The sequence below is a fragment of the Cuculus canorus genome, chromosome 13 (assembly GCF_017976375.1).
Source record: "Cuculus canorus isolate bCucCan1 chromosome 13, bCucCan1.pri, whole genome shotgun sequence".
In the NCBI taxonomy this organism is placed as follows: domain Eukaryota; kingdom Metazoa; phylum Chordata; class Aves; order Cuculiformes; family Cuculidae; genus Cuculus; species Cuculus canorus.
This window is the reverse complement of record NC_071413.1, coordinates 5950668-5974215: the sequence shown is the minus strand read 5'-3', so window position 1 is coordinate 5974215 and position 23548 is coordinate 5950668. Positions and strand designations below refer to the sequence as shown.

Here is a 23548-nt window from a genome sequence, read left to right as displayed (position 1 = left end):
AAAGCTGCTATTGCTCACACCTAATTAGTACACCTAATTAATATGAAATTGTTTTAAGAGCTACTATTTTATAAAGCCGAATCGTTTTTATAAACATTACTGTAGTACTTTTCTTTGAATAGATAATGTCTTTTTTTCCTTATTTTAATGGTAAAAATGAAATTTCTGAACATGCTTGTAAAGAAAAAAAGTGCTAGGGAAGGGAGGAAAAGTTTAAGAGACTTTTGAGCTATGCTAAGAAAGCTCTATGCAGGTGAGAAAAGAGAAAAATACTGTCATGGATGCAGATGTCGCTTATTTAAATGTTGCATTAGGAATTAATCCTCGTTGTTTCACAAGTAAAATGGTTCACAAGAATTAGGTATCTTCTATAGATTTAAAGGGCACCTTTTTAAAATGAAGGTGAAGTGCTGTATTAACAAGTTATGCTACAGGATTGAAGTACCCATTCTGCTTTAAGCTTTGAGAACACAATTCACATCTTCTATTCTGCGTAGCAAAACAAAAGAGGAGAAAATTTAGACAGAGAACTCTAAAAAACATTGCAAATGCTGTATCTTTCTCTGAATTATTTCTGATGGACTGAGTAACAGGGAAGGTCAAGCGCTGTACGTAAAGCTTCCACGTCTAGGAATACATACAATACAACGCCCATTGCACTTGGCAGCTGATCTGCCAGGGTCTTTGAAAAGCTCATCACTCCGTGGCAGAGAGTATTTTGGTGTCATCTTCCAAAATGCGTTTCAAACACTGAAAGTTACTGACTATTTCTTCTATCTTTCAATATAAACAAAGATTTGTCCTTGTCTCCATTCTGCTTTGGATTATGTCTGTCACAAAATCGGCTGTTTTCTCATCAGTTAAGTAAATACAAAAGTTGTTGTTTGATAATTTAAATAGAAGGGAATCACATCTCGGTATTCAAGACGGGATCTGGCTGTTTATTGGGAAAAGTTAGAAAGCTAAATACATTTATAGAGGAAAAAAAAAGGGAAGTATAAAAATGACTCTTTTGCTCCAGCTGACATGATCGGCACACAAGCGGTTTTAGCTGTTGGCAGTCTCTGGCTGGCTTCATCTTATTTGTAGATAAGCTAATCAGTATTTTAAATAACTAGATTTTTGACATCTCCCAGTAGTGTCCTGCACCTCAGGAAGTGATTCATTGTGGTTCTCCCGTACACCACATTTGTAGGGTTTTGTGGTTTGTGCTTCTATTAGGCCTCATTTTCAAAATTAAACACTGTAGTGTCTGTTGAATTCAAAGTCACTCAATCAATTTGCACTAAATGTTCTTTGAATTATATTTATAGTTTTCGTTGAAATTTTGCAGGACAAATTACGAAAGTAATTGTTGTATTTTCTGTTTCTTCACTGTAGTTACAAGTGAAAATCACAAACAACCCAGTAACACTGACACAGCAGAAATAACAATGTTCTAATCCTGCATACAGAGATAAATTCTGCAATTCAATAAGACATTTTTATCTCTAGCTTCTCCCATCCTAGTCACTCTTTTTTCTTTAATCTTTCAGTTTTGGTTCACTGAGAAATAAGAATGAAGAGCAACACTTAACTACATTTGTTGTCTCTGTACCTCTGCATCTCTCTCATGCAGGTACCTAGGGCTGTTTTGATAAAATGAAATACACTTACATGCATCATTCCTGTTTTTACGCGTGCAGGTGGCCAGACTGCAGGGTCTTGCTGGCGCTGCTGGTGGACTCCAGACAGTTTTCAGCTGCTTGCATAAATGCACCAGGGTATTTGCCTTCACGCTATTCATTGCTATCACCTTGGCACTTGAAATCTTCAGTTTGTCAAACAGCTGGAGGAGCTTTCTAAAGCCTAGCAGCCTGTCAACATGAAGTAGAGGGGAAAAAAATCCTGTAGATATACAGATTGAAGATAACTGAGGGGTCTCCAGACCTATTTATAACAGATTTTGAGAGCACCCTTTCTTGGTTGGAGAGGTGGAGCTAACCAAGTGGTTAATTTTCAACTTGTCCCTGGACTAGCTTCTTCATTGGCTCTACATTTTGTTGGAAGGCTGGTTAGTTGATGATTATTCCACATGTGCTTTCCAGGTTGTTTCTGATCTGACTCTGAGAACACCAAGGGGTTATAGAAACCACTCTTTTGTATGCAAGGAGAGGTTTCTTATCATTGCTTCTTGCATACGTTTCTTGAATTTGAATAGTTGTGTATTTGAATACTGATAGCTAAGACTTGCCGTCATTAACAGCTCCAGTTCTGAGGACTGGTGACTGCTCAAACCAAGGCACTCACAGAAATCTAGTAGATAACAGAGCTTGCCCAGAAAAACAGGCAAGGGAACCGCCTCCTGCGGAAGAGTATTTCAGCTTAAGCACATAATAAAGCAGCATTGCAGCCTTGAGGTGAGGAATTTGTTCTTCGGATCTATCAGACAACCAATAAGAGGAATAATTTTATATAGACTAGAAATAGAGACAGACATAAGGAACAATCATTGCCACTCCCACTCACTTCAGTTCACACACCACTTTGACACACCCAAAGCTTTTTTCCTACAGTGGCGTGAACAGATTGAGATGTCTTACTATTTCCATATGCAATTCCAATGACTTTGTCGTCCTATGTGAAAAAGCTGTATAGAGCGCCCATCCTTTACCCTGGGATGTTTGCGCTTTTCCCCCATAGCTGCAATCCATGCCAATGGCACAGACACCAGTAGCTTCTGAGGTAGAGCTGTAGTTTCTCAGGCCAAGCACAAGGACATAGGCAAGCAATTCATTCTCTATAGACTTCTCATAATGTTATGGATTGTAATAGGCTAAATGGGAATGAATCACAGAATGCCAGATTGGAAGGGACCTCAAGAATCACCCAGTCCAACCTTTGAGGTAATACATAGTTTAATTGAGATGGTCCAGAAGGTGGAGAGCCATTTCAGAAGGGGACCTGGCTATGTCAGGAGGTCAGCTACTCTCCAAGGACAGGGAAGTGGGGAGCCAAGGATGACCCCAGCACAGGCAGTGCCTCCCCCAGCAGGATGCCACCCCATGGAGGCACAGCAGGTACAGGAGTCCATAGGCAGTTCCAAACACTGCAAGTGTCAAACCAGGTCCAAGGTCCAACCAGAGAGCTCAGACCATCAAAAGAAGACAGAGCCAACAACAAGGGTTCAAAGTCCCTCCTAGAGACAGGGCCAAAGACAAGCCTGAAGACAAGTAACAACAGAGCTCAGAGACCCAACACGTTCCTGGCCCATGGCTGGGGCTGTGGGCTATAGGTGAGGCTTTTCAAGGCCATTAAGACTTGTTAGTACCCTCAGCATCATGACAGCACAAAAGCATGGAGGGCCTTTAGTAGCTCTCAAAATTTGTGTGATTTTCCTCCTTTAGGTACCTAGGAGGGCATATTTTGAAAGCTACAGAATCTACTAATGACAGAGCAAGCAGAAATGATGACTGTTAACATTCTGCCATTAAAAATCTCTCCTTTCTTAATCCATAAAATTAGCCATGAAATATTTTTCAGTATTTGTTTGTTTTTACTTAACAAGTGTTGGTGTTTTGAATTAGAAACACATTTGCTTGATGATATTTTCATTAAACACATGCATGTCTGTCATCTCTTACCACACAAGGTATCAGTGCAAGGCTCAGGCTCAGGGAATCCTCTTTAGTATCCTAAAGTGGCAGGCTTATCTGTGCTACTTACTATTCCAAAACCTACTATTTAGGAGAGTCTTTTGTAATGCTTGTCATTTATTACCACAGCTGCCTGCTCCAGAGTATCTAAAAACAGCCATTGTCAGCTAGGAGTTCTGCCCAAAGAGTTTTTGATAATCCTAGTGGTACCTGACCAAGTAAACGTGGTCTGCGGCAGACCTGAACAAAGCCGGGCAAACTAGCAAACACTGGGCAGAGATATCAACTAGGTAACAGGGCAGCAGAAACAGCTGTGAGCGTGATCCTGGGAAGATCGCGGTTGAGCAAAGTGCAAATACAGAGCTTGTTAGAATGGCAGATTTCTGAGAAGGGGAATAGTCTCCTATCATTTTTTTCCATGATGTATAGGAGCAGATGGAACAGTATGTAAATAAACAAGAGAACATCGAAATCATGCCTGACCCTTCTCACCTTATTTCTCAGACTGGTAAAAATGACCTTACAAGACCATGAACTGTGGTTATCAGCTAGATGACCAAACATGTAATGATGTTTTTCTCTCTGCTGTGGGAATTCAAAGCTTTTTATTCCATGCTTGTTCATGAAAATTAGGAGTATCTTCATTGTATGAAATAGAGTTTACTCGGCATAAGCCAGAAGTGAGATCAGAGTTGGAATAGAAAATGTCTGTATCTTGCCCTAAGTCACAGATCTAGTTGAAGCAGGGACAGGAGCAAAACCCACTTGATTCTGACCTGTTTTCTGTAATAAAATCAAAGAACTATTCTGAGACAACTGCAAATGTACATGGTGACTGAAAAATAAGGGATGAGGAAGTATGTATTTGGAGGAGCAAAAACTCACAACAGATTTCAAAGGCAGAGAAGTTTTCTATTGATAGAAGGAAAAACCCTACAGAAATTTTACAAATAGCATTAATATTATTATTGTTAAAAAGATATTTTATATAACCTCTGATTAAGCATCACTGTATCACAAGACAGTGCATGCTGTGTTCACAAGGATGTGTTTAGTCCCTCTGCAGGTATGAGAGTTGGTGTGTAGAAAATGAATAAAATAGCTCAAACAGAAATTGAATAAACAGAGGAACTTCAAGTAACAGAGGAACTTCAAGTAGTCTTTTTGTTTTTAATAGAGGATGTGATCAAGGATTTATTCATGGGAAAGAAAAATATTCCTACAGTTCTTACGGCAAATACTCTGGAGTTACTTCTGTGCCCTAATCACATCTTCTGTGTTCTTCATGCCTTTGTTTCTATATTCTCATGCTCAGCAGTGAGTATAATTATGAATGCCCGTCACTTGTTTAAACAAATGCTTTGTTTGGCAACCTTTGTCTTCCTGCTGCTGATGCAGCTGCAAAATTGTGTGCACAGTGTGTTAATTTTTTACCTTTGATGCTATGCTAAGTTTTTTTTCCTAACAAAAAAGGGAAACCAGTGAATGAGATACCAATCTCTCTTGATCCACACAAAACATGTGAAAGCAGCAACTTCCTTATGAAACAATAGTAAATGAATGCTGATACAACGGTAAAATAAGCTGGATATTTCCTGGAACCAAATGATTCTTCATAATATGGCAGAGAAACGTTAGCATGTACATAAAATGCAAGAGGGAAAGAGACTAGATAAAGAGGATTAAAAAGGTGAAGAAATAAACCAACAAAGAAATATCGTGTTATTTTATTTGGGACAACAAACTAACAGGGAAACAGGATGCATTTTCTTCTATAAAATTAAAAAATGAAACTGATCTATTAGCACCATGAAGTTCTTACTCATTTTTATAAGGGGGAAGGAAAATAAGAATAGATTTGATGTAGGCATTTGAGCAAGTTACCACCATTTATATTGGAATATAACTTAACAGTGTGTCAGCTTCTTCCTGGTGCTCACTCATGGACAGTCTCTTATCTCACAGTAAAGCGAAGCCTTCATTTACTAAAGGAACACTGAATTTCATTACATTATTGCAGAATATTCAGGTGAGCACATTTTTGGAAGCCTATAAAGCTCAGGAGATTGTGAAATACATGACACAATTATCTTTTGGCAAGTGTGTTGGGGCTGTAAATTAAAGACTAAAAGCCAAATTGGGGTCTTCTGATTTAAGTGTGAGGGAGGTCTCCACTGTTAGGTTGTGAACCTCTTTATTCTGCTGCTTACTCACATTTTCTGTCATACTTTATGCTGTGTGAAGAGTATGTCAGATGTGGCTGTGTCGGTCTCAAGGGGAACAGAGGATAGGCTGTGATAGCAAAGTCTCTTCATGATTTTTGGTGTTATTCAACATGTTAAAATGATGCCTGCTTTGGAAGAAATGATAAGGAAAAAATCTAAAATCATATATCTGGTAAAGAGAGAAAAAAACCCTTACAAGAGGTAAGTTAATTATATATTCCAGATTGCTGTAATGATCAGAGCAGACTGACTCGCTTAGCAGAAGGGAGCGCTCCATCCTTTCTGAGTGATCGATTTGTATGTTTTCTTTATTATGTTGCTATCTCTGATCAAAGATGCAGACATCATTTGGATCCTGCCAGTATTTCCTGCAGTGAATTTGACAACTGCAGGTAGATAGTATAATTGGTTTAGGACAATTAAAGTTTTTCCGGTTTGGGTTGTTTTAGCTGAGAAATGATTTACTGGCTATACAGAGAGGAGCGGGATCTCATATCTTCAGTAGAATCTGAGTTAATAATCTCTGGGAGGGAATATCCTAGCAGGGAAACAGGACAGCTTTTGCATCGGATTTTGGGTTAAGATGGAGAAGGCTTTTACCAGTAACTTTTCACAGCAGGTATTACTGTGATATTTCTATCACTTGTTTTCTAGCTAGGACCTGGCAATTGTTTGAGTGCAGCAGAAACTGGCAAATCTGTTACAGGGCAAATCTGTGCAGCAAAGCATGAAATAATCCTGTGTGAAAAGTCAGTTTATAAGTAGTTTAACCTTTGAACTCCCTAATCGGCTTGTGAAGGAAGAGAACACAATAAATAAACCAACAGACTCAGCTGAACGGTTACAAATCTGGAAGCAGAAGCAAGGTTTTCCTAACACACCAGTTGTTAATTCCCAGGCTCATGGCAACTCTTCATTACTGAATACACCAACTTGAGAAGACACTATGAACACTTCTGAAGAAAAGCAAGGTGCCTGTACCTCTGTCAGAGTAAATTTCCCTGCCTGAAACATAAAAATCCCTAAAGTCCTGTTCTCCAATACCATAACTTCCAGATAGATGAGCAGGAGGAATTGCTAGTCCCCTGGGATCTGAAACACTGTAGAAACTGGAGCTTTTGTGACATGCACCGTTTAATTTCATACAGGTACAAAAGTCCTGCGGTGGTTACCTTTAGTTCAAACCTGACAAAGCCACAGAACCTGAGAACAGCATTTCAAACACTAGCCCAACAGCCTCAGGCAAGCCTGCATTCAGCCATCAGTATGTAGATGTCAGGGTTGCCAATTACAGCTGAACCAGAGTGGATTGAATTGCGTGTCATGACACTGCAGAACTGACTTAAGCATTTCATTCAAGGAATATATTTGAGGCAGAAGTCTGAAAGTCACTACTGCCTATGCTGAAGCTGGAAAATCAAATATGATGATGGTCTTGTTCAGGCAATGCTGTGATACATAAGAATGTAGTAAAAATAACCTAATATTTGTCTTCTTTCAGAGCTCCTTGCATACTTTCTCCACACTTCCTTTTTGTGCTTTTGCTTCATGTGGTAGCTCATATTCAGAACATCCCATTTTAGTGACACAAGTGCACAGGAGCCATTTGTGCAGGGAGAAATTTAATGGAAGGATCAGAGGAAGGAATGGGAGAAGGGAATGCATCAGTGTGTGAAGGGCTCAGCACAGGCAGCTCTCAAGGTGCAGATATGTGTTTAATCTGTTTGTTGACAGCTCTGCTGGCCAAAACCTGTTACAATGTCACCTGGCAAGTCTGGAAATGGTTAATTAAAAAAAAGAATGTGACACTGGAGTTTGCAGTAGCCCCAAGATGCTGTGGGAGAAGGGATTGCAGGCTGAGGGACATCACTGCACAAACCATGTGAATGCATTGCCCAAAATGCAGACACCGTGCAGACACTGTGGCAAAATCATAGAATCATATAATAGTTTAGGTTGGAAGTCCACCCAGTTCCAACCCCCCTGTGATGGTCAGGGACACCTCCCACTAGACCAGGTTGCTCAAAGCCCCATCCAACCTGGCCTGGAACACCTCCAGGGATGGGGCAGCCACTGCTTCCCTGGGCAACCTGGGCCAGGGCCTCACCACTTTCATAATGAAGAAATTCTTCCTGATGTCCAGTCTAAATCTGCCCCTCTCCAGTTTGTACCCTTTCCCCCTCATCCTATCCCCACAAGCCTTTACGAATAGCCCCTCTCCAGCTTTCCTATAGCCCCTTCAGGCACTGGAATGTCGCTATAAGATCTCCTCGGAGCCTTCTCTTCTCCAGGCTGAACAGGCCCAACTCTCTCAGCCTGTCCTCATAGGGAAGGTGCTCCAGCTCTCGGATCATCTTTGTAGCCTCCTCTGGACCTGTTCCAACAGCTCCATGTCCTTTTTATGTTGAGGATTCCAGAACTGGACACAGTATTCCAGATGAGGTGTCACAGGAGAGGAATAGAGGGGCAGGATCCCCTCCCTCGCCCTGCTGGCCACGCTGCTTTGGATGCAGCCCAGGACAGGGTTGGCCTTCTGGGCTGCGAGCGCACACTGCCGGCTCATATCAAGCTCTCATCAAACAGCACCCCGAGTCCTTCTCCACAGGGCTGCTCTCAATCACATCATCCCCCAGCCTGGACTGAAAATGGAGATTGCCCTGACGCAGGTGGAGGACCTTGCCCTTGTGGAACCTGGGCTGGATGACCTTCATCGTCCCTTCCAACTCAGGCCATTCTAAGGTTCTACAACATCGTGTGCACGTGGAGCGCTCGGCGCGGGAGTGTCCCTCGGCGCGGACTACAATTCCCAACATGCAAAGTGCCGGGCGCGCGTACTACAGGTCCCGTCCTGCTCGGCAGGGGCGGTGCTTCGGGGCCGCCGCGTTGACCTCTGGGAATTGTAGTCCCCGCTGGCCACACGCCTCTGAAGGGCGGCCGTGGGGGCTGCGCGTGCGCGGGCGCTCGGGGCGGGCGGGCGCGGCGCGGCGGCGCGTGCGTGCTGCGGGCGGGGAGCTCTCTCGCGAGGAAGGACGCCATTATCGCAGCCGCTCCACAAACACCACGAGAATTCGGCACCGCACACGGTAACCACGGCGCCCCGCGGCCGGACGGCTCGGGATGAGCTCCCGGGGGGCCCCGGCTCCGGGCGGAGACACTCGGCCCTCGCAGCCTTCCCGCTCCTCACAAGCACCGCGGGACGCGGCGCGGCGGCTCCGGGGCGGGGCCGGGTCGGGGGGGGGGCGCGCGCCCGCCCTCAGCCGTGGGGGGCGAGCGGGGCCGCGCCTCCCCCTGCCCCCGCGGGGCTGCGCGCGCCCGGACCCCCGGGACGGCTCCGAGAGCCCCGGGCCGGTACCGGGGGTGCTGAGAGGCCCTGCTGGATCGGGGAGGGGGAATGAGACCCCCGTGCTGGATCGGGGAGGGGGAAGTGAGACCCCCGTGCCGGCCCCGGGGGGCGCTGAGAGACCCTACTGGATTGGGGCGGGGAGGGCGGGAAATAATACCGCCACGGTGGCCCCAGCGGGGGCTGAGGGACATTACTGGATCGGGGAAGGGGAGTGAGACCCTCGTGGTGGCTCGGGGAGTCTGAGAGACCGTGCTGGATCGGGGGTGGGAAGTGAGACCCCCTTGCTGGCTCGGGATGGGCGCTGAGACCCCTGGGGGGAGGAGGGAATGACCCCCCCGTGCTGGATCTTGGGGTCTTTGAAACTCTGGTAATGGTTCTGGGGGAGTGGGCGCAGAGATCCCCGTGCTGGATCTTGGGGGGGGCTCTGACACCCCCGTAATGGTCCCGGGAGGGTGGGCGCTGACACCCCCGTGGTGGCTCCCCCCGGCTCCCGAGGCCGGCGTTTTCGCCCGGGGAAGGACGGGGCCGCTCGAGGTCGCGCACCCCGCGCTGAGCGCGCTGCCCCCTCCCCCCGGTAAAAGGGGTGAGTTAAGCTGGGGACACCGGTTCTGCTGCTTCCTTCCGCTGCTCGCAGGTAGCGGAGATGGAGAGGGACTGCTGCTTTTCGCGTGCCTACTGGCAGGGAAAAATACTCTTGAGGTCCTGTTTTGCCTGTGTGGTCATACAGTCATAGCATGGGTTTTCCACATCCCTATCGGGGTTGGTGTTTCCTAGGCTCTTCATGTTGGTGACCAGCTTCACATCAACACTCGCTCCTCCCTTTTTCCTTGTTTGCAATTCCAAGTGTTGCTTTTTTTAAGTTTTATGTAAAAAAAAAAAAAAAATCCCTGTAGTGTGAGAGTTGTGTGCTTAACCAAATATAGTGATTTTATCCTGCTATGGGCATACAGTTTAGGTATCAGATTATTTTTAGAGTTCTCAAGGGAAGATTTTTTTTCTTGAAGTAAATAAACAAGCTTGGAGGGGTATTAGTGATGGAGTGATTGCTTCGGTGGAAGCAGCTTTCATATTGTTGTAAAACGATAGTTTGAAACATTTTTTTGCAATTCTTTTTGCCTTCTGCGTGAGGTTACCTTAGGTATAGTATCGTGTTGATACAAATCTTGCAAGCAGCAAATACAACATTTCTTCAATTTGGAGTACTCAAGCAAGATCTTAAAACAGGCAGAAAACCCAGACAAAAACCTGCCTTTTTGCTGATAATTTTGGAGCAGTGCCTCTTGAAACAATGGGTTTTCTCTGTTAGAAAGTATTAATATATGCCTGAAATGGATGCCCATAGAAATCAACCAGAATAACAAGAATTTGATTCTGGAACTGCCTGAGTTTATTCGGTACATTAAATGACATCTTGACAGTAGTTTCATTTTCAGTAACACATGACAAGTTGTTACAAAGAAAGACAATTTATTGAAGAGAGTGAAAAGATTGAGTTTGGATTTTGGAAGCGTTCTGTCTCCTTCAGAGGATGCGAACATTTTGTAACTTTCGTCTTAATTATCCAGCCATGCTTAACTTGTTGTGTGGTTACAGGACAGGTTTTAAATTTTAGTTATTTTAAACTATTTAAAGGAGTAATTGAATAATATCAATGGGATTATGGCAGCAAACTGAAAACTAATTATCAGTGTTCACAGCTGAAAGATTCCAGCAGCACATGTTCTGCTAAACATGTCTGAAAAAGTTTTGTTTCCTGCCTGTGCCATTTTTAACACAGTACAATGTACATGTTAACACTGTTTTGTACGTGTAAGGTGGACTTATGGTCGTAGCTCCGTGTGACTAGAAGTGCTACTTGCAGGTTCACCTTGATTTTGCAAGGAGTTGTGCTGTGGGATTCAGACCCACTTTAATCACAGGCAATATCCTCACATTTGCAAGGACCTGAGGTTGTCTTGGGTCTTTTTTTTGAGCTTTTCTGTAAACTTGTAAAACAGTTGTGCAGGAAGAACACATGTCTTTATTGTGTCAGAACTTGAATGTCTTCATGTCTTCCCTTGAAGAATGCCTTGAGGTGGAATTGCTGTGATGCTCCTTAGAAAGTAAAGACTCTCTCTCGTTACGTTCATTTTGAAAGGAAGAGATGGGCATTTCTCTTTGTGCACAGAAGCTTTTGTCCCAGAGATCTACAGAAACTGTTCATGTGAATTGAGCAGAACTGCACGAGCTACTTGTAGATGGAGACAAAGCGAAGCTCATGGTTAGAATTAGAACAAAATGTCTGTATTCTGAACTTTGCCAATAAAATTTTTTTGCACGGATTTGGTTTCCTTTAGTTTGAAACTTGATATTTAGTTGTTTACTATTGAAGTAGTTCTGTTTTCTGTTTCTTTTCGTATTAATTAAAAGTGAAATTAAGTATTAATTTCCAAGTGAAAATAAAATGAAATGTCTTTAATGTCATATCAAACACTTGTTTACTTTCAGTTTTAGGTTTTTAAAGCTACTGTTAAATGCCTAGTTTTGCTTACCACTTGTTAGAGTGCATGTTATGGTGTTAAGCAAAAGCAAACAAAAGATGAACTTCTTAAAATCCTCTGCATTTGGGACTTTAAATAAAAAAAAATTATGTTGTCTGTTGAACAGGTTTATTTTTATCTTGCTTCTTCTTTGTAAAACCTGACTTAGACCACTTAAGGGAAAAAAACATGATTTAGATTGTGCTCTGAAAATTGGAGCCACCTGTATTTTATGATGAAAAAAGAATGCATTTATCCTACCCATAGAGTGAATTAATAGAAACTGAAGTTAAACACCCCTGCCTTCCCTGCTGCTTGGGCATGAATGTGTCAGTTGATATACCAACTTATTTCTCTTTAACATCCTATGAATTATATAGTCTTGCAAGTTTAAAACTGGAGTTACTTTATTTTTTTTTTCTGGAGGAGGGGTGGGGAATGGTGAAACAGTGCTAATGAAAGTATTTCAGAATGGAAAGAACTACTTGCTCTATGTTTTTCTACTGAAATTATGCTCTTAATTTTATTTTCATAAGCATTTCTGGTACGAATTTAAAAATGGTGTTTTCCCTGTGTTTTAAAACAGGGCTAAGGTCTGTTTCAGCAGCTTTAAGGTAGCTACAGGAGGTAAATCTTGGATTTCGTGTACATTTCATGTACATTTCATTTACATTTCATGTACATTTCATATACATGGTGCTTTTTTACAGTATAAGTCTTTGCTGGCATGGGGGTCTGTCCTTGTTCCCCCTAAAATTGTTAGATCAGAAGGTTTTTCCAGTGTATAGAGGATTAGCAGTGCACGTACTAGGAAAATATAAAAGGATAAAAATTTATGCATCCTATTATTCCCTTTTGTTGTAAAAAAATCTGCTGTAGGTAAGTCAAACAGATAAGAAGAAAGCATTTTGCACAAATTTCCCTTAAACTCAAGCAAAGTGCTTGTCACAGTGCATACTGGTCGTGGGGCGTCTGCTGTCTTTAGACTGAACAGCTTCCCAAGGCAAAGCCTCAAAGTGATGTAGCAAAGCCTCTTTCCTGCAAAGAGGCACTGGAAGGCTACAGTATTAGAAAGTCTTAATTCCTTCTGCCAATGAAAGACGTGTGCTAAGCAAGGGTGTCTTACCAAGCGCACTGAAGGAGATCATATTGAGGTGTATGTCTTATTCCCACACTCTGTCTCTGCTTTCGTTTTTGTTCCTGTCAAGAAGTTAATTTTAACATAGTGAGTGATGGTCAGAGGAAAACAGATTCTGGCCTAGTGTCTGTGCCTCACTGCGTAGACTTTACCAATGATGTGTCATGGGAGAGTGCCCTGTGACACTTGCGCAGCTACTTGGAGCTGAGAAGAGCAGCAGCCTTGGGTGCAGAACAGTTCAGCTGAATGGAACTGGTGTCTCAGCAATGCTGTTTTGTTGCAGACCAGCATGGGGCAAGATGTTTTCCTCCGCAATCTCTTCTGGTGGGAATTATACTGCTGGGATTTTCATCATGCAGTTGTAGTCGCAGTGTAGTGTGGTGTTGGCAATGCGGTAGTCATGGTGTGGGAGCTGTGTTTGTATTTCTCAGGGTGCACATAGCTAAAGAGTATAGCTCCAAGGTGCAGGGCTTTAGTTACTGTTGCTTTTGTTTTATCTAGGCAGCAAAAGGTCATTTCTGTAGTGTGTCTGCTTCCAGAAATGCATGGTCTGAATTTAGGGACATTTTTAACTCTTTAGAACAAATAATAGTCTCCAACCTAAGTCTGATGTTTATGAATGTGAATAATTAGAATTTTTTAAATGAATTTAAAAGTCTAGCTTTGTCTACCATGATGTAAAGAATTTTTTTTTTCACTTTCAATGCTCTTTCCTCACAAAACATGATTGTGGGTGTCTAGCTCCCCCTCCTCCTCCCCCCCCTTTGGATAATGTCTAATAAAGAAGAAACTCATTTAACCCGCCCCCCCCCAAAATCACAGAGCAACATAAAAGTATAATTTTCTGTTAGCACTAAATTGCAGTGTTTGGTCAGTGAAGTGTGGTAATATTTGCTTTGGCAGAGTTAGTAATATGAGATGTGTTCTAGGAATTCAGTAGGTTAATCCATCAGAGAAGTCTTGGGTTAGTTTTTTTTCTATGCAATATGGTTTCTTGCTTATTCTTCATTCGGCCATTCCTCTAGGACTCTTTATAAACCTGGAAGAAATGCTGTTGGAAGGTTTGAAGAATCACAGGCTCTTCTGGTAATGTAACTGTTGTCACGTGGTCATTGATGCCAGAATTGGTGATGAGCCATTCTGTGGAGTCAGCAAGTCTCCTGGAATACTGGTGCACCTTTTCCCACTGAGGCAGAACCCAGCCCCACAGAAGTTTTGTGTTTTTTTTTTTTTTAATTTTAATCTCTGCTAGTGAGATTTCAAAACGTTGTAATATTGGTGTGCTTTTTTCCCTCCCCCTAAAAATGAGGAAACTCAAGTTTGATAGAAAAAGTATTCTCCACATCACTCATGCAAGTCTGGGGTCAAAGGGCTGGTGATAAAGCTTGTCCTGGTCTACACATCCTTGCTGGAGGAAAATGTGCTCCCTTGATCCATTATGAAGTAACTTAACTTTTGTGAGCGTAATGCAGATCCTGCTGCTGCAAAAGAGACTTGTCTGAAAAGGCCTATGTTCTCATGTCTGTAGAAGATACTTGTACTGCTTGTACCCTTCCTCCAAGTGTTTTGATTCCTGGTATGGGGAGAAGACTTCACAGCTTCTCTCAGTCAGCTTCTCTGCTACTTCCGAGTTCTTTTGAATAGCAGCTCATTTGCCATCTTGCTTGTGAAAATCAGAGTGGTGCAAGAATTTTGGGGGATACTTGCCCTGAGTTGGTTGATTTCATAGCTGGTGATACTTCATTTGCCAGTGTTTTCTGGAATATTTGCTTTCCAAAGAAAGTTCCTTTCTTTCTCCCCTCCCCTTAAATCACTTCACAGTAAGGGCCCTACGAGATGTCTAAAAATCACTGTTGTTTCCTCTCTGCTTCCCATGCAGGAGAAGTAATACCACCTGTTTCAAAGTAACACTTTTTAGTCAGGCAAGTACCGCACCTTTTTAATGGGGAGAAGAAGGGTTTGGTTTTTTTTCCATTTTTTTTTTTTCTTTCCCAGATGTGAAAAATGAATCCTGAGTAGTGTGTGTGTTGATTCCTTAGTGGACTAGTGGCACACATCGTACTGGACCTGTTGTTGCGGAAGTCTCTAGACTGTTGTGGTTTCTTTCACATGAGAAGCAGCAAAACATTTTAATGTCCTTTGAGTTTTGTGATAGAGAATAGGAAATGAAGCACTCCAAACTCAAATATTGAAATACAATGTTTTGACTGCTGTATAATCCACTACTCTTGAAGCAAAGTTTTGCTCTTTCCAATATACTTGATGTTCTGGTAAGCCTTTTCTGCTTATGGACATTATGGCAATGAATTGGGGCGCAGTTGTATTTTTCTTCCATTCATTTTTCTTGTTTGCTCATGTCTAATTAGCGGAATTTTTGGGTTTGATTTTACTTGCTAAACACAAATGTAATTTTGCTAGGGACATGTGACAGTACTTCTGGATAGGAAAGCTCCAGGAGCAAGCTTACTCCTTTTTTGGAATGCCCAAAAGTACAAGCATCTCTATGTAAAAACACAGGCACAGTGGGTCAGGTGTGACGTTTTCGAATATGTTTTGAATCTCACATTAACTGGAGTACACTGCAAGCATTCAAGTCTTGCTGATAATCTCACTAAAAATACATCCGTTCCCCATGTCTGCAAGAATTTTGGGAGTTAATTAAGGCACAAAAGAAAAATGTTCTTATTAGTGTTACAGTTTTTGTAAAAATCTAAGATGTGCCCGAAATAATACTGATTGTGTTAGGCAGTGGTTTAAATTCCCGAAGTCAATACGAGTTATCACAGAAAAATAGATTAAAATGTTATTTAAAAAAAAAAAAAGTAATAATTTCTAACTTCAAATGGGGCACAATTACTGGAAGTTCGAAGGACCACCAGGACTATCTCAAAAACCCTCCAGTCATGGGTAGAAGTTCTTTAAAGCTGGGAGATGCTTTTATATAGAGAATATGAAACTAATTCTGTAAGTTTGTCCTTTGAATTGAGGTACTTGCAGGGTTGTTTTTGGAGTTATCAATAGAGATTCTCCATCTAGTGGATGAAGGCTATAAAGCAACGTGACTACATCTGGTTCTGCGTACTGTCTTTGCTGTCTGGGCAGTTCCTGTTTTGTATCTGATGGCTTTCAACCATAGAAATTGTGCCTGGCTTACTGACCTACGTCCTGAACAATTATATCACGATGCAGAAAACTGACCTCTGCCCTCAGGCACTGAATCTGCAAACACTTCTGTATATCCAGTCCGTATGGGCAGTCTCAGCGAGTTCAATGGGATTACGTATTTGTAAAATTACATTCAGATGTTTTTGCATGTTTGAATGCCTGAAAGTGTGGTTTTAATAGGTGTTAACATATCCTTCCTAGTTCACTTGGGAATAATTACATCAAAGATGTGGCAGTGCAGGTGTTAGCCATGACAGCAACAAGAGTGTTTATACAAGGTCTGCAGTGAATTTGTGCTTGAGTTTCTGGTGTCCGTGACCACACACTCGGCACTGTCATTCCTTGTGCCAGAGAGTGTTAAGCTGGTGTGAGTACACTGGAAAGCAGGACAGTGGTATTTCTGTTTGGTTTGTGTACATTGTGTTAGGATTATGGCCAATGCCAGCATATTAAAAGAGTTAAAAAAAGACATCCAAGCAAAACAGTGGCTTGAACCAGGTGGAATGAAAAAAAAGAGGGAGGAATGGCTCTAGAAGGAAAACGATGAAACAATAATAATAATTTGAGCTTTCATAATATTTGAGAATTTCTGCCTCCCTGCAAGATTTTGTACTCCAAAGAAATTTCAAGATCCTTTATTCTTGGAGCAGCTGTTTCCTTTTTTTCTGTTGCTGTCTGTATTTTAAGAACATATACTGGAGCCCATCAGCGTAGCATCTCTGTGAGTGATATTTATTTTATACATCTATCTCCAGAATGTTATTGCTGATGTCCATGCTTTCACAGATAAGGAATGTTTCTGTCGTGTTTTGGGAGGATAGACTTTTTTTCCCCCTGATTTTTGGCTGAACCAAAGACGCCTGTATATAGTTACACTATTTTTTTTAAATTGTTAGGCTGAAGTGGTTGTGTACTTGCCTTTCAAGGTGGATTAAGAATAGTGATGGAAACTAAACAGATGCTGATAAAGATAAGTCATCTTTATAGTTTTTAGTAGTAATAAAAAAGTGTAAATTCTGCACTTCCCCCCCCCCCCCCCCAGTCCTCTCCCTGAAAATAATTTCCAACTTCATGTTCTGACAGACTGCAGGTTCAGAGAGTTGAGGCATAAGAGAGGCTGGTAGCTTTTGTATTTACAGTAAATTTAACCCTGCATGCTATTAAATTCTTGCTTTTTATTACATTATCCCACATCTGTTACAATGCATGAACATTTACATTGATGTGGCTTGCTGAGGAGTTATTAATTAGTATAGAAAGATTCTGTTCCAGCTGCCAACTAAAGTGAAAAAGCCAGGCTTGGGGATTATAAAAATGTTGCAAGTCACAGAGCAAGACTAGAAGAACATTGTTGGGTTCTGAACCTTACAATAGCTGTGAATAACTTAATGTATCAAATTGCATGAACCTGTCCTGGTTCTTTCTGTGGGACTCGAGATTTTCTGTGGAGGCATGACAGACTTCTCAGTGCAGGAGATCTGTTGCCAGCTCAGCCCAGGTTATAACCTGAACATACTGGTTGTTATTCATGAAGTCTATCATTTGCATAATTTTTTGTACATGGAGTGCCTTCTTGCTGGTTTTGCTTAATTTGCTTCCATAGTGAATTAAACTGAATGGCACAAAGGCATTCTTGGTGTGGCTTATTCTTTGCACAGAGGCTTAATACTCAGTGGTCCTTCTAAATGGTTTTCTCGAAGGAAAAAGAGCTTGGGGAAGTTGAACTGACTTCACTAAAGCAGTAGAGTTAATGAGCATTATGCCCCCTCTGGATCTTCACTGTCTGAGGGAAGATGATCTTTATGCTATAATCCCTTTACAATGTAAGGTGATTTTACTTCTGCACAATGTTGTCCTCACAGAGGATTAATACGCTTGTGTGGATGTGTAAAATATATTCTTATCATTAGATTTGCCTTTGTATTCTAGGGGGTTTGCTGTTTTGGAAAACTTATGTGTCAGCAAATTGGAGCTCTTTTCAAGATAAAGACCTTTGTTTGTGCCATTCCTGGTAAATGTTAGGCTCAGAGAAATGGGCTGATTGGCTAACAGTGCTTGTGTAATGAAGAGTATATATTTGTAACTGAAATGATGTAATTGAATATTGTCCTTAACTGATTTAAAGGGAAAGTGAATAAAATAAAAAACATTTGGGGCTTTTGGCTTGGGCAAAGTAAAATGGCATCCTGCAGCTTTTTTTCATACAGTTGGAAGTAAAGTTTTGTCATAGTGCAAATTGAAATATGAGAGAAGTTTTGCCATTTATCAATAGTGCTGAAAAATGGTAGCCAGGGTAGTGGTTAGTTGTTTAAAATCAGATGTTCAATTAAATGTTCTAAGTAGACTAAAGCTTTGGAAAATGTATTTTTTTTTTGTTAATATTAGTGTTTACCCTCACTAATTAGTATGAGAGAATATTTGTGTTTTGTGCTTGTTTTTGTATGTTAACAAGGCATTGGATGTTTCTGATTATACACCTTGGAATGATGCCCTGTGACTTTGTAAAGCCATCAAATATTTCAGTAAATAGGTTTGTTTACAAGGGATTGCTCAGAAGAATTATTCTGAATTAATATTTTAAAATAGATTAATTAAATTGCATTAAACTTGTGTGTGGAAAAACTAATCGGAATTCAGGTTAATTTAATTTAGTTGTTTACAAATATGAATTTATTTAATTAAACAAAGGCTACTTTAATTCTGTGTTAAGTATATAAATTCTAAGTAAGAGTATTGGCAGAGATATTTAGTGCACTTTATCTAATCTGCTTTAAATCTATACCTTTAGTTGTCCCTGGTTAGTTTTTCTGAGTGTTTCAGTACCTTAGCCGCCTCCTAGCAAGTGGTCATAGGAACATGGCAGGCTTTTTGCTCCCCTTTTTGGGTTTGTTTCTGAATATGAAAAGCCAAGAACAGGGAGGAGTGTTTGTCTTCACTTTCAACTCATCCTACATAAATCAATAGTTTTAAGTTTTGATGGGTGATGAAATAGACTTTATTTATTACTAGAAGATTTAGTTCTGTTGCTCCATATTGATGCTTGTTCTGTCTTGGAATGTTAGGACTGTTTTCTCAAAGTTTAAGAAAATATTTCTCCTTTGGGAGGCAAGAAGGAACTAATGCCACATGTTTGCTGTGTGATTACTTTCATTATTCACTATGGTTAAGATGTGAGACAATTTTCAGTTTGTACTGCTTTGTAGAACAGGAATAGGTTTCTGGTGGGTTTGTTGGACAAGGATTATTGAAGTAGTGTCTGGTCTGGGGTGGCGAAAGAGTGGTCACTAAAAGCTGGTCAGTGAACTGGCTCTGTGATGCAAGAGGTCTAAAGACCCAGGCCTGAAGTGGGAATGCAGGTGGGAGAAGTCCCTCTGATATGCCCTGTGACCTGTTTTTCAGTTTCTGCACTGAAACTATCTCTTCCAACCCCAAAAAAGCTATCCGGGAGAAGTGATGAGTGCGATGTAGATCCCCCTAAATAGCTCAGCTGGAGTCAGTTTGAGTTTGGCTGGCCTAGACCTCCTGTAGTCTGTGTGTTAATGAGATGTTTTCCATTGTCTGGAATGAGCTGCCTTCCCATACTCCTTCTCCAGATAATGGCAAATTGACTATGAAATACTGCTCTGTTGATCCAACTTCCACATGCTGGTTGGGAGACAAAAAGTGGGCACATTTCATGTTTGTTGTAGACACAGGCTCTGCTTCCTGGCTTTCTGTTAATATTTCTTTATTATAGCTTAATATTTGTTCCAGGTAATATTTCAGCATTAGCTTCTTAATGCCAATGCACACATACTTAATTTAGAATTAATGAGGGCTAGGATATCAGCCAGCAGAAAGAAAGGAGAAAAAAGAAGGCTGGAAACACAGCAAATTTCAAGCGAAGAAGTGTCTCTTATGTGAGGAAATGCTAGTAAATACTTCACTGAGTGAAATACATGGAAACTGTATTGGCAAAGTTGCTCTGAATTTGTTGACTGAGTCTTTTTAAAGCTGATAAACTAATCTAACTCTAACCCTGTTAAATTTTATCGGGCTTTTACCCTTGGTTCTGTGAGCAAGGTTAGATCACTGCTAAAATTTCCTATTATAAATTGAAATTCTGAATTTGGGAGATGGGCATTTTATCAAGTTGTGATACCTGCTGTGTAGGTTACTTGGGCACTACTTTCTGAGTATACACCTCGAGTGTTAATAAATTTATTTGTTTTCCCACTATATTTTGATACCGGAGGTCACTGCGACTGGTGACAGGAGAAGCACACTTTGCCTGTTGAGAAGGCAAAAGTGTGTTCCATCAGGATGTTGGCTAATTCCCTGTGAGCTGTGTATAAGTTACTGAAATTGTAATAAAGTGTGTTTAAATGGAAATAAATATTAATGTTAGGAAGCCCCATTGCTGTGTATGTGTGGTAGCTGTTCTGCCAGTCAGAGCTGGGTTGTTACGCCCTTGTTTTGAGGCTCTGTGACAGAATATTATGGTACTGCTTTTCTGATGTGAGGTTGAATTCTTTCAGACTGTGACCCACAAGAGGTGGAGTACAGATGTCAGAACTGTGAAATTTTTTGTTTGTGTTAAAGGTTTAATTAGTTTCTGTGATTTTTTAATCATGAATTTTAGAATGCTAGATATGTGTATCACATGAACTATTAAAGTGGATTTAAACAAAATTCTTTGGAATGTTTTATAAAATATTGATGTGTCTGTAGCTACAACTGGTTTAAATGCAACACATGAAGTATCGGCAGAACCTTGTATTTTGTGAATAGATGAAGATTTAAATATTGGGGTTTGTTCTAGTTTGTCCTTTTTCTGTGTTTCGAGTTGGCGGATGCGTTCCTTTGAGTTGAGAGCAGGGTTCTTAATGTTACTAGCAGTATTCGACATTATGAAACCGTACAGCACAGCTGTTTTATTATGCTGAGCCTGGCTGGTTAGCAGGATTTCTCAGAAATGGCAAATCTGATTTGCCAAAATGGCATCCATATGCACTAATGTATTGCCAGGTTTTGCGGGCGTACTGCCACAGTCTGTGCTGTCCCAACAGTCTTTCACCATCATCAGAATTTCAACTGACTCAGTATTGGCAGTGCTGCTTTTTTGAGTAAACAGTTCTGAGATGTGGGGAGTCCTTTTGAGATGGGCTTTCACAGCGAACAGCAGTTGCTCAGGCTGGTCTCAAAATTCTCTGTAGGTCTTGTCACTCTCTTAAAAAATTTCTATTCCACCTGCCTGGTTTAATGGCTTTCCTGTGCTCAAGAGGAAGAGGGAAGGCAGAAAATCTTTATGCACAGTTGGATTTGATTCAGTGTCAGTTTTAAGGGATGAGTTATCATTTCTATTGATAAACGTCAAATCATTTCTAGTATTTTTTGCTTGGGGTTAAAAAGGGAAAAATGATGTGGTCTCTTGATGTTCTTTGTCCGTCCTTTTGTAAACTGTGAGAAAGCACAGACATGAATGGTTCCAGTGGTTTTAATTCAATTTTAGGGGCTGAAGGTTTCTCTTAAAACTCAAAGAAGTAAACTTGATAGAAAATTCCAAGGGGGCAGGGCTGAGAAATATTTTGGCTTTAAAATCAAGACCATATTCTGAAAATAGTTTTGTAAGAATTGGTGGAGAAAAAACAGGCAAGTTGAATAGCCAAGAACAAAAGTCAGGTTTTGCTTCAAGTCTCGCTGTAGCTGCGAGAGTCCGTGTTCTCACAGAATGTTTATGGACATTTTAGAGGCCTGTTGAATTCATACATATAAGAATCTTATGTGCATATAATTCTGTACAGGATGCAGTAATTGCTGATTTAATATGGCTTGGGAGCTTTATGTGCATTTGTGACATTAAGACTAAGTACTAAAATATGCTCACTTCCAAGAGATAAGTAATAATTTGTAAATTAAGACTGCAATTCAGTAATGGTCTTGTATGCTCTTAAAACTTTTAAAAGAAAAACAATCAATTTCAAAGAAAACATTTTATTTTATACTGGTGAGCTGCCAAATCTCTGAAGCTAAATGTTCTCTTTATCCACTGGAAAAATGCAGAAAGATGGATCAGCAAGGAAAGTGTGCGCTCTTGTCTCAGTCCTAGTATAGAAAGATCACTCATAGGGTGGTGCAGGTAGTTCAGTCCTTGGCTCTTTGAAGATGCTACCAGATAGAGTACATATCTAGATAGATAGCACTGAATAGTCACTTTGTAGGTTGGTCATTTCTGTTAGGAATTGCATCTCCTTTTATAGAGGAAGAATGAACAAATAATTGCAGTACTGGTATCATGTATATATGTATTAACACTCTTCTTGCTGCTGTTTTTCAGGATTGCATGACTTGTAAAATTACTTATTTGCGGGCCTGCAGTGGTGTTTGACTGGATATTGCTGCTTGGTTCTGAATGATGTCAGAACAGGATCTGGCAGATGTTGTTCAGATTGCTGTTGAAGACTTGACTTCAGATAACCCAGGTACAGTGGAGATGGTAGGGATAGCATGGTAAAGGTCATTTATAGTCTTGCCCATTAACAAGCTGGAAATCGCTCCTGAGCTTTTCTTAAAAATAAAAAGCGATGCTGCAGGTTTTTTTATTCTGAGAGGCACTTGTTAAGACTACATACCAAATTTTCAATAACTCAACTTGTATTCAATACCTTTTAGGTCAGTTTTTTTTTTTTATTTTATTTTTTCTTTTAAAGCCTTTATTACCTGGGGCTTTTTTTTTGCGCAGAGGTTGACTAGTGCCAAAAACTTGGAATGAAATATGGCCTCCTGCGATTTTTTGTTTTTCTCCAGACAAAGTATATATTTTAGGCTTTCCTTCAAATGAGAACAGTCACCCATCTATTATGGATTGTTGTCTAAATTGTAAAATAGTTTATTTCATACATTATTAAAATTGTTTGTGTGTATAACCAAATGACAGTAAAATTGAAAACCACTTATGAAAGCAAGTATTGCTATATCCCTTGCTTAGAATTTGGCCTACTAAGTGAAAATGTGTTGTTCTACTATAGACATTGATCCTACCCTGATGCTACATGTCAGAACAGTAACTACAGTTATGGAAAATAGAAACATGTATCAAAAAAATTCTTTTTTGATGCAGAGCAAAAAAGTTACTTCAGAAATGTTCCCGAAGAGTTGGAGGAAAAGCTGGGATCTGCTTGTCCCAGCTTAGCTGGTAACTTGGTGTTTAGGATTATTACCTATGGTATGGCCAACCTCAAACAAGTTTTCCATTGCCCAGTTTGGTAAAGAAACTCGAGCCTGGTCCCACCTCAGGTGATGCTCAGACCACCAGGCTGCTGAGGACTCTTCCTCTTGATTTTACCAGCCAGGCCTTCCTGTTCTAAATTCAGTTCTTTTTTTGTTACTGTTTTCTTCAAAACGTTTACCTTTAGATGGAAGGTTGTTAGAACATACTGGTTTGCAGATGTAAGTATTTATTTTGGAAAGCTTGCAGGATTTTTGTTCATCTGTAACAGGGAAAAATAACCCACTACTAGACTGAGTATTGGATTTAATCCTGT

General features: G+C 40.8%; 2 protein-coding genes across 5 annotated transcripts in view; one reads left to right on the top strand and one right to left on the bottom strand.

Moving 5' to 3' along the window:
• The window catches only part of CA5A (carbonic anhydrase 5A), a 43178-nt gene extending 41221 nt beyond the window's left edge, over positions 1-1957 (bottom strand). Inside the window, exon 1 of one of the 2 annotated variants that reach the window (XR_008452152.1) lies at positions 1657-1957. Coding sequence is in view for 1 of the 2 variants with exons in the window: in XM_009563185.2 (XP_009561480.2) it covers positions 1657-1786 (130 nt within the window). In the remaining variant the exon portion in view is untranslated. The remainder of the gene's footprint in view (positions 1-1656) is intronic. The other variant, XM_009563185.2, reaches the window with a different exon arrangement.
• A 6869-nt stretch (positions 1958-8826) lies between these two features.
• BANP (BTG3 associated nuclear protein) overlaps positions 8827-23548 on the top strand; it is a 142203-nt gene continuing 127481 nt past the window's right edge. For 2 of the 3 annotated variants that reach the window (XM_054078972.1, XM_054078971.1), the window contains exons 1-2: positions 8827-8943; positions 22342-22486. In XM_054078972.1, coding sequence (XP_053934947.1) covers positions 22417-22486 — 70 coding nt within the window. In that variant the 5' untranslated portion in view covers positions 8827-8943; positions 22342-22416. The remainder of the gene's footprint in view (positions 8944-22341; positions 22487-23548) is intronic. The other variant, XM_054078974.1, reaches the window with a different exon arrangement.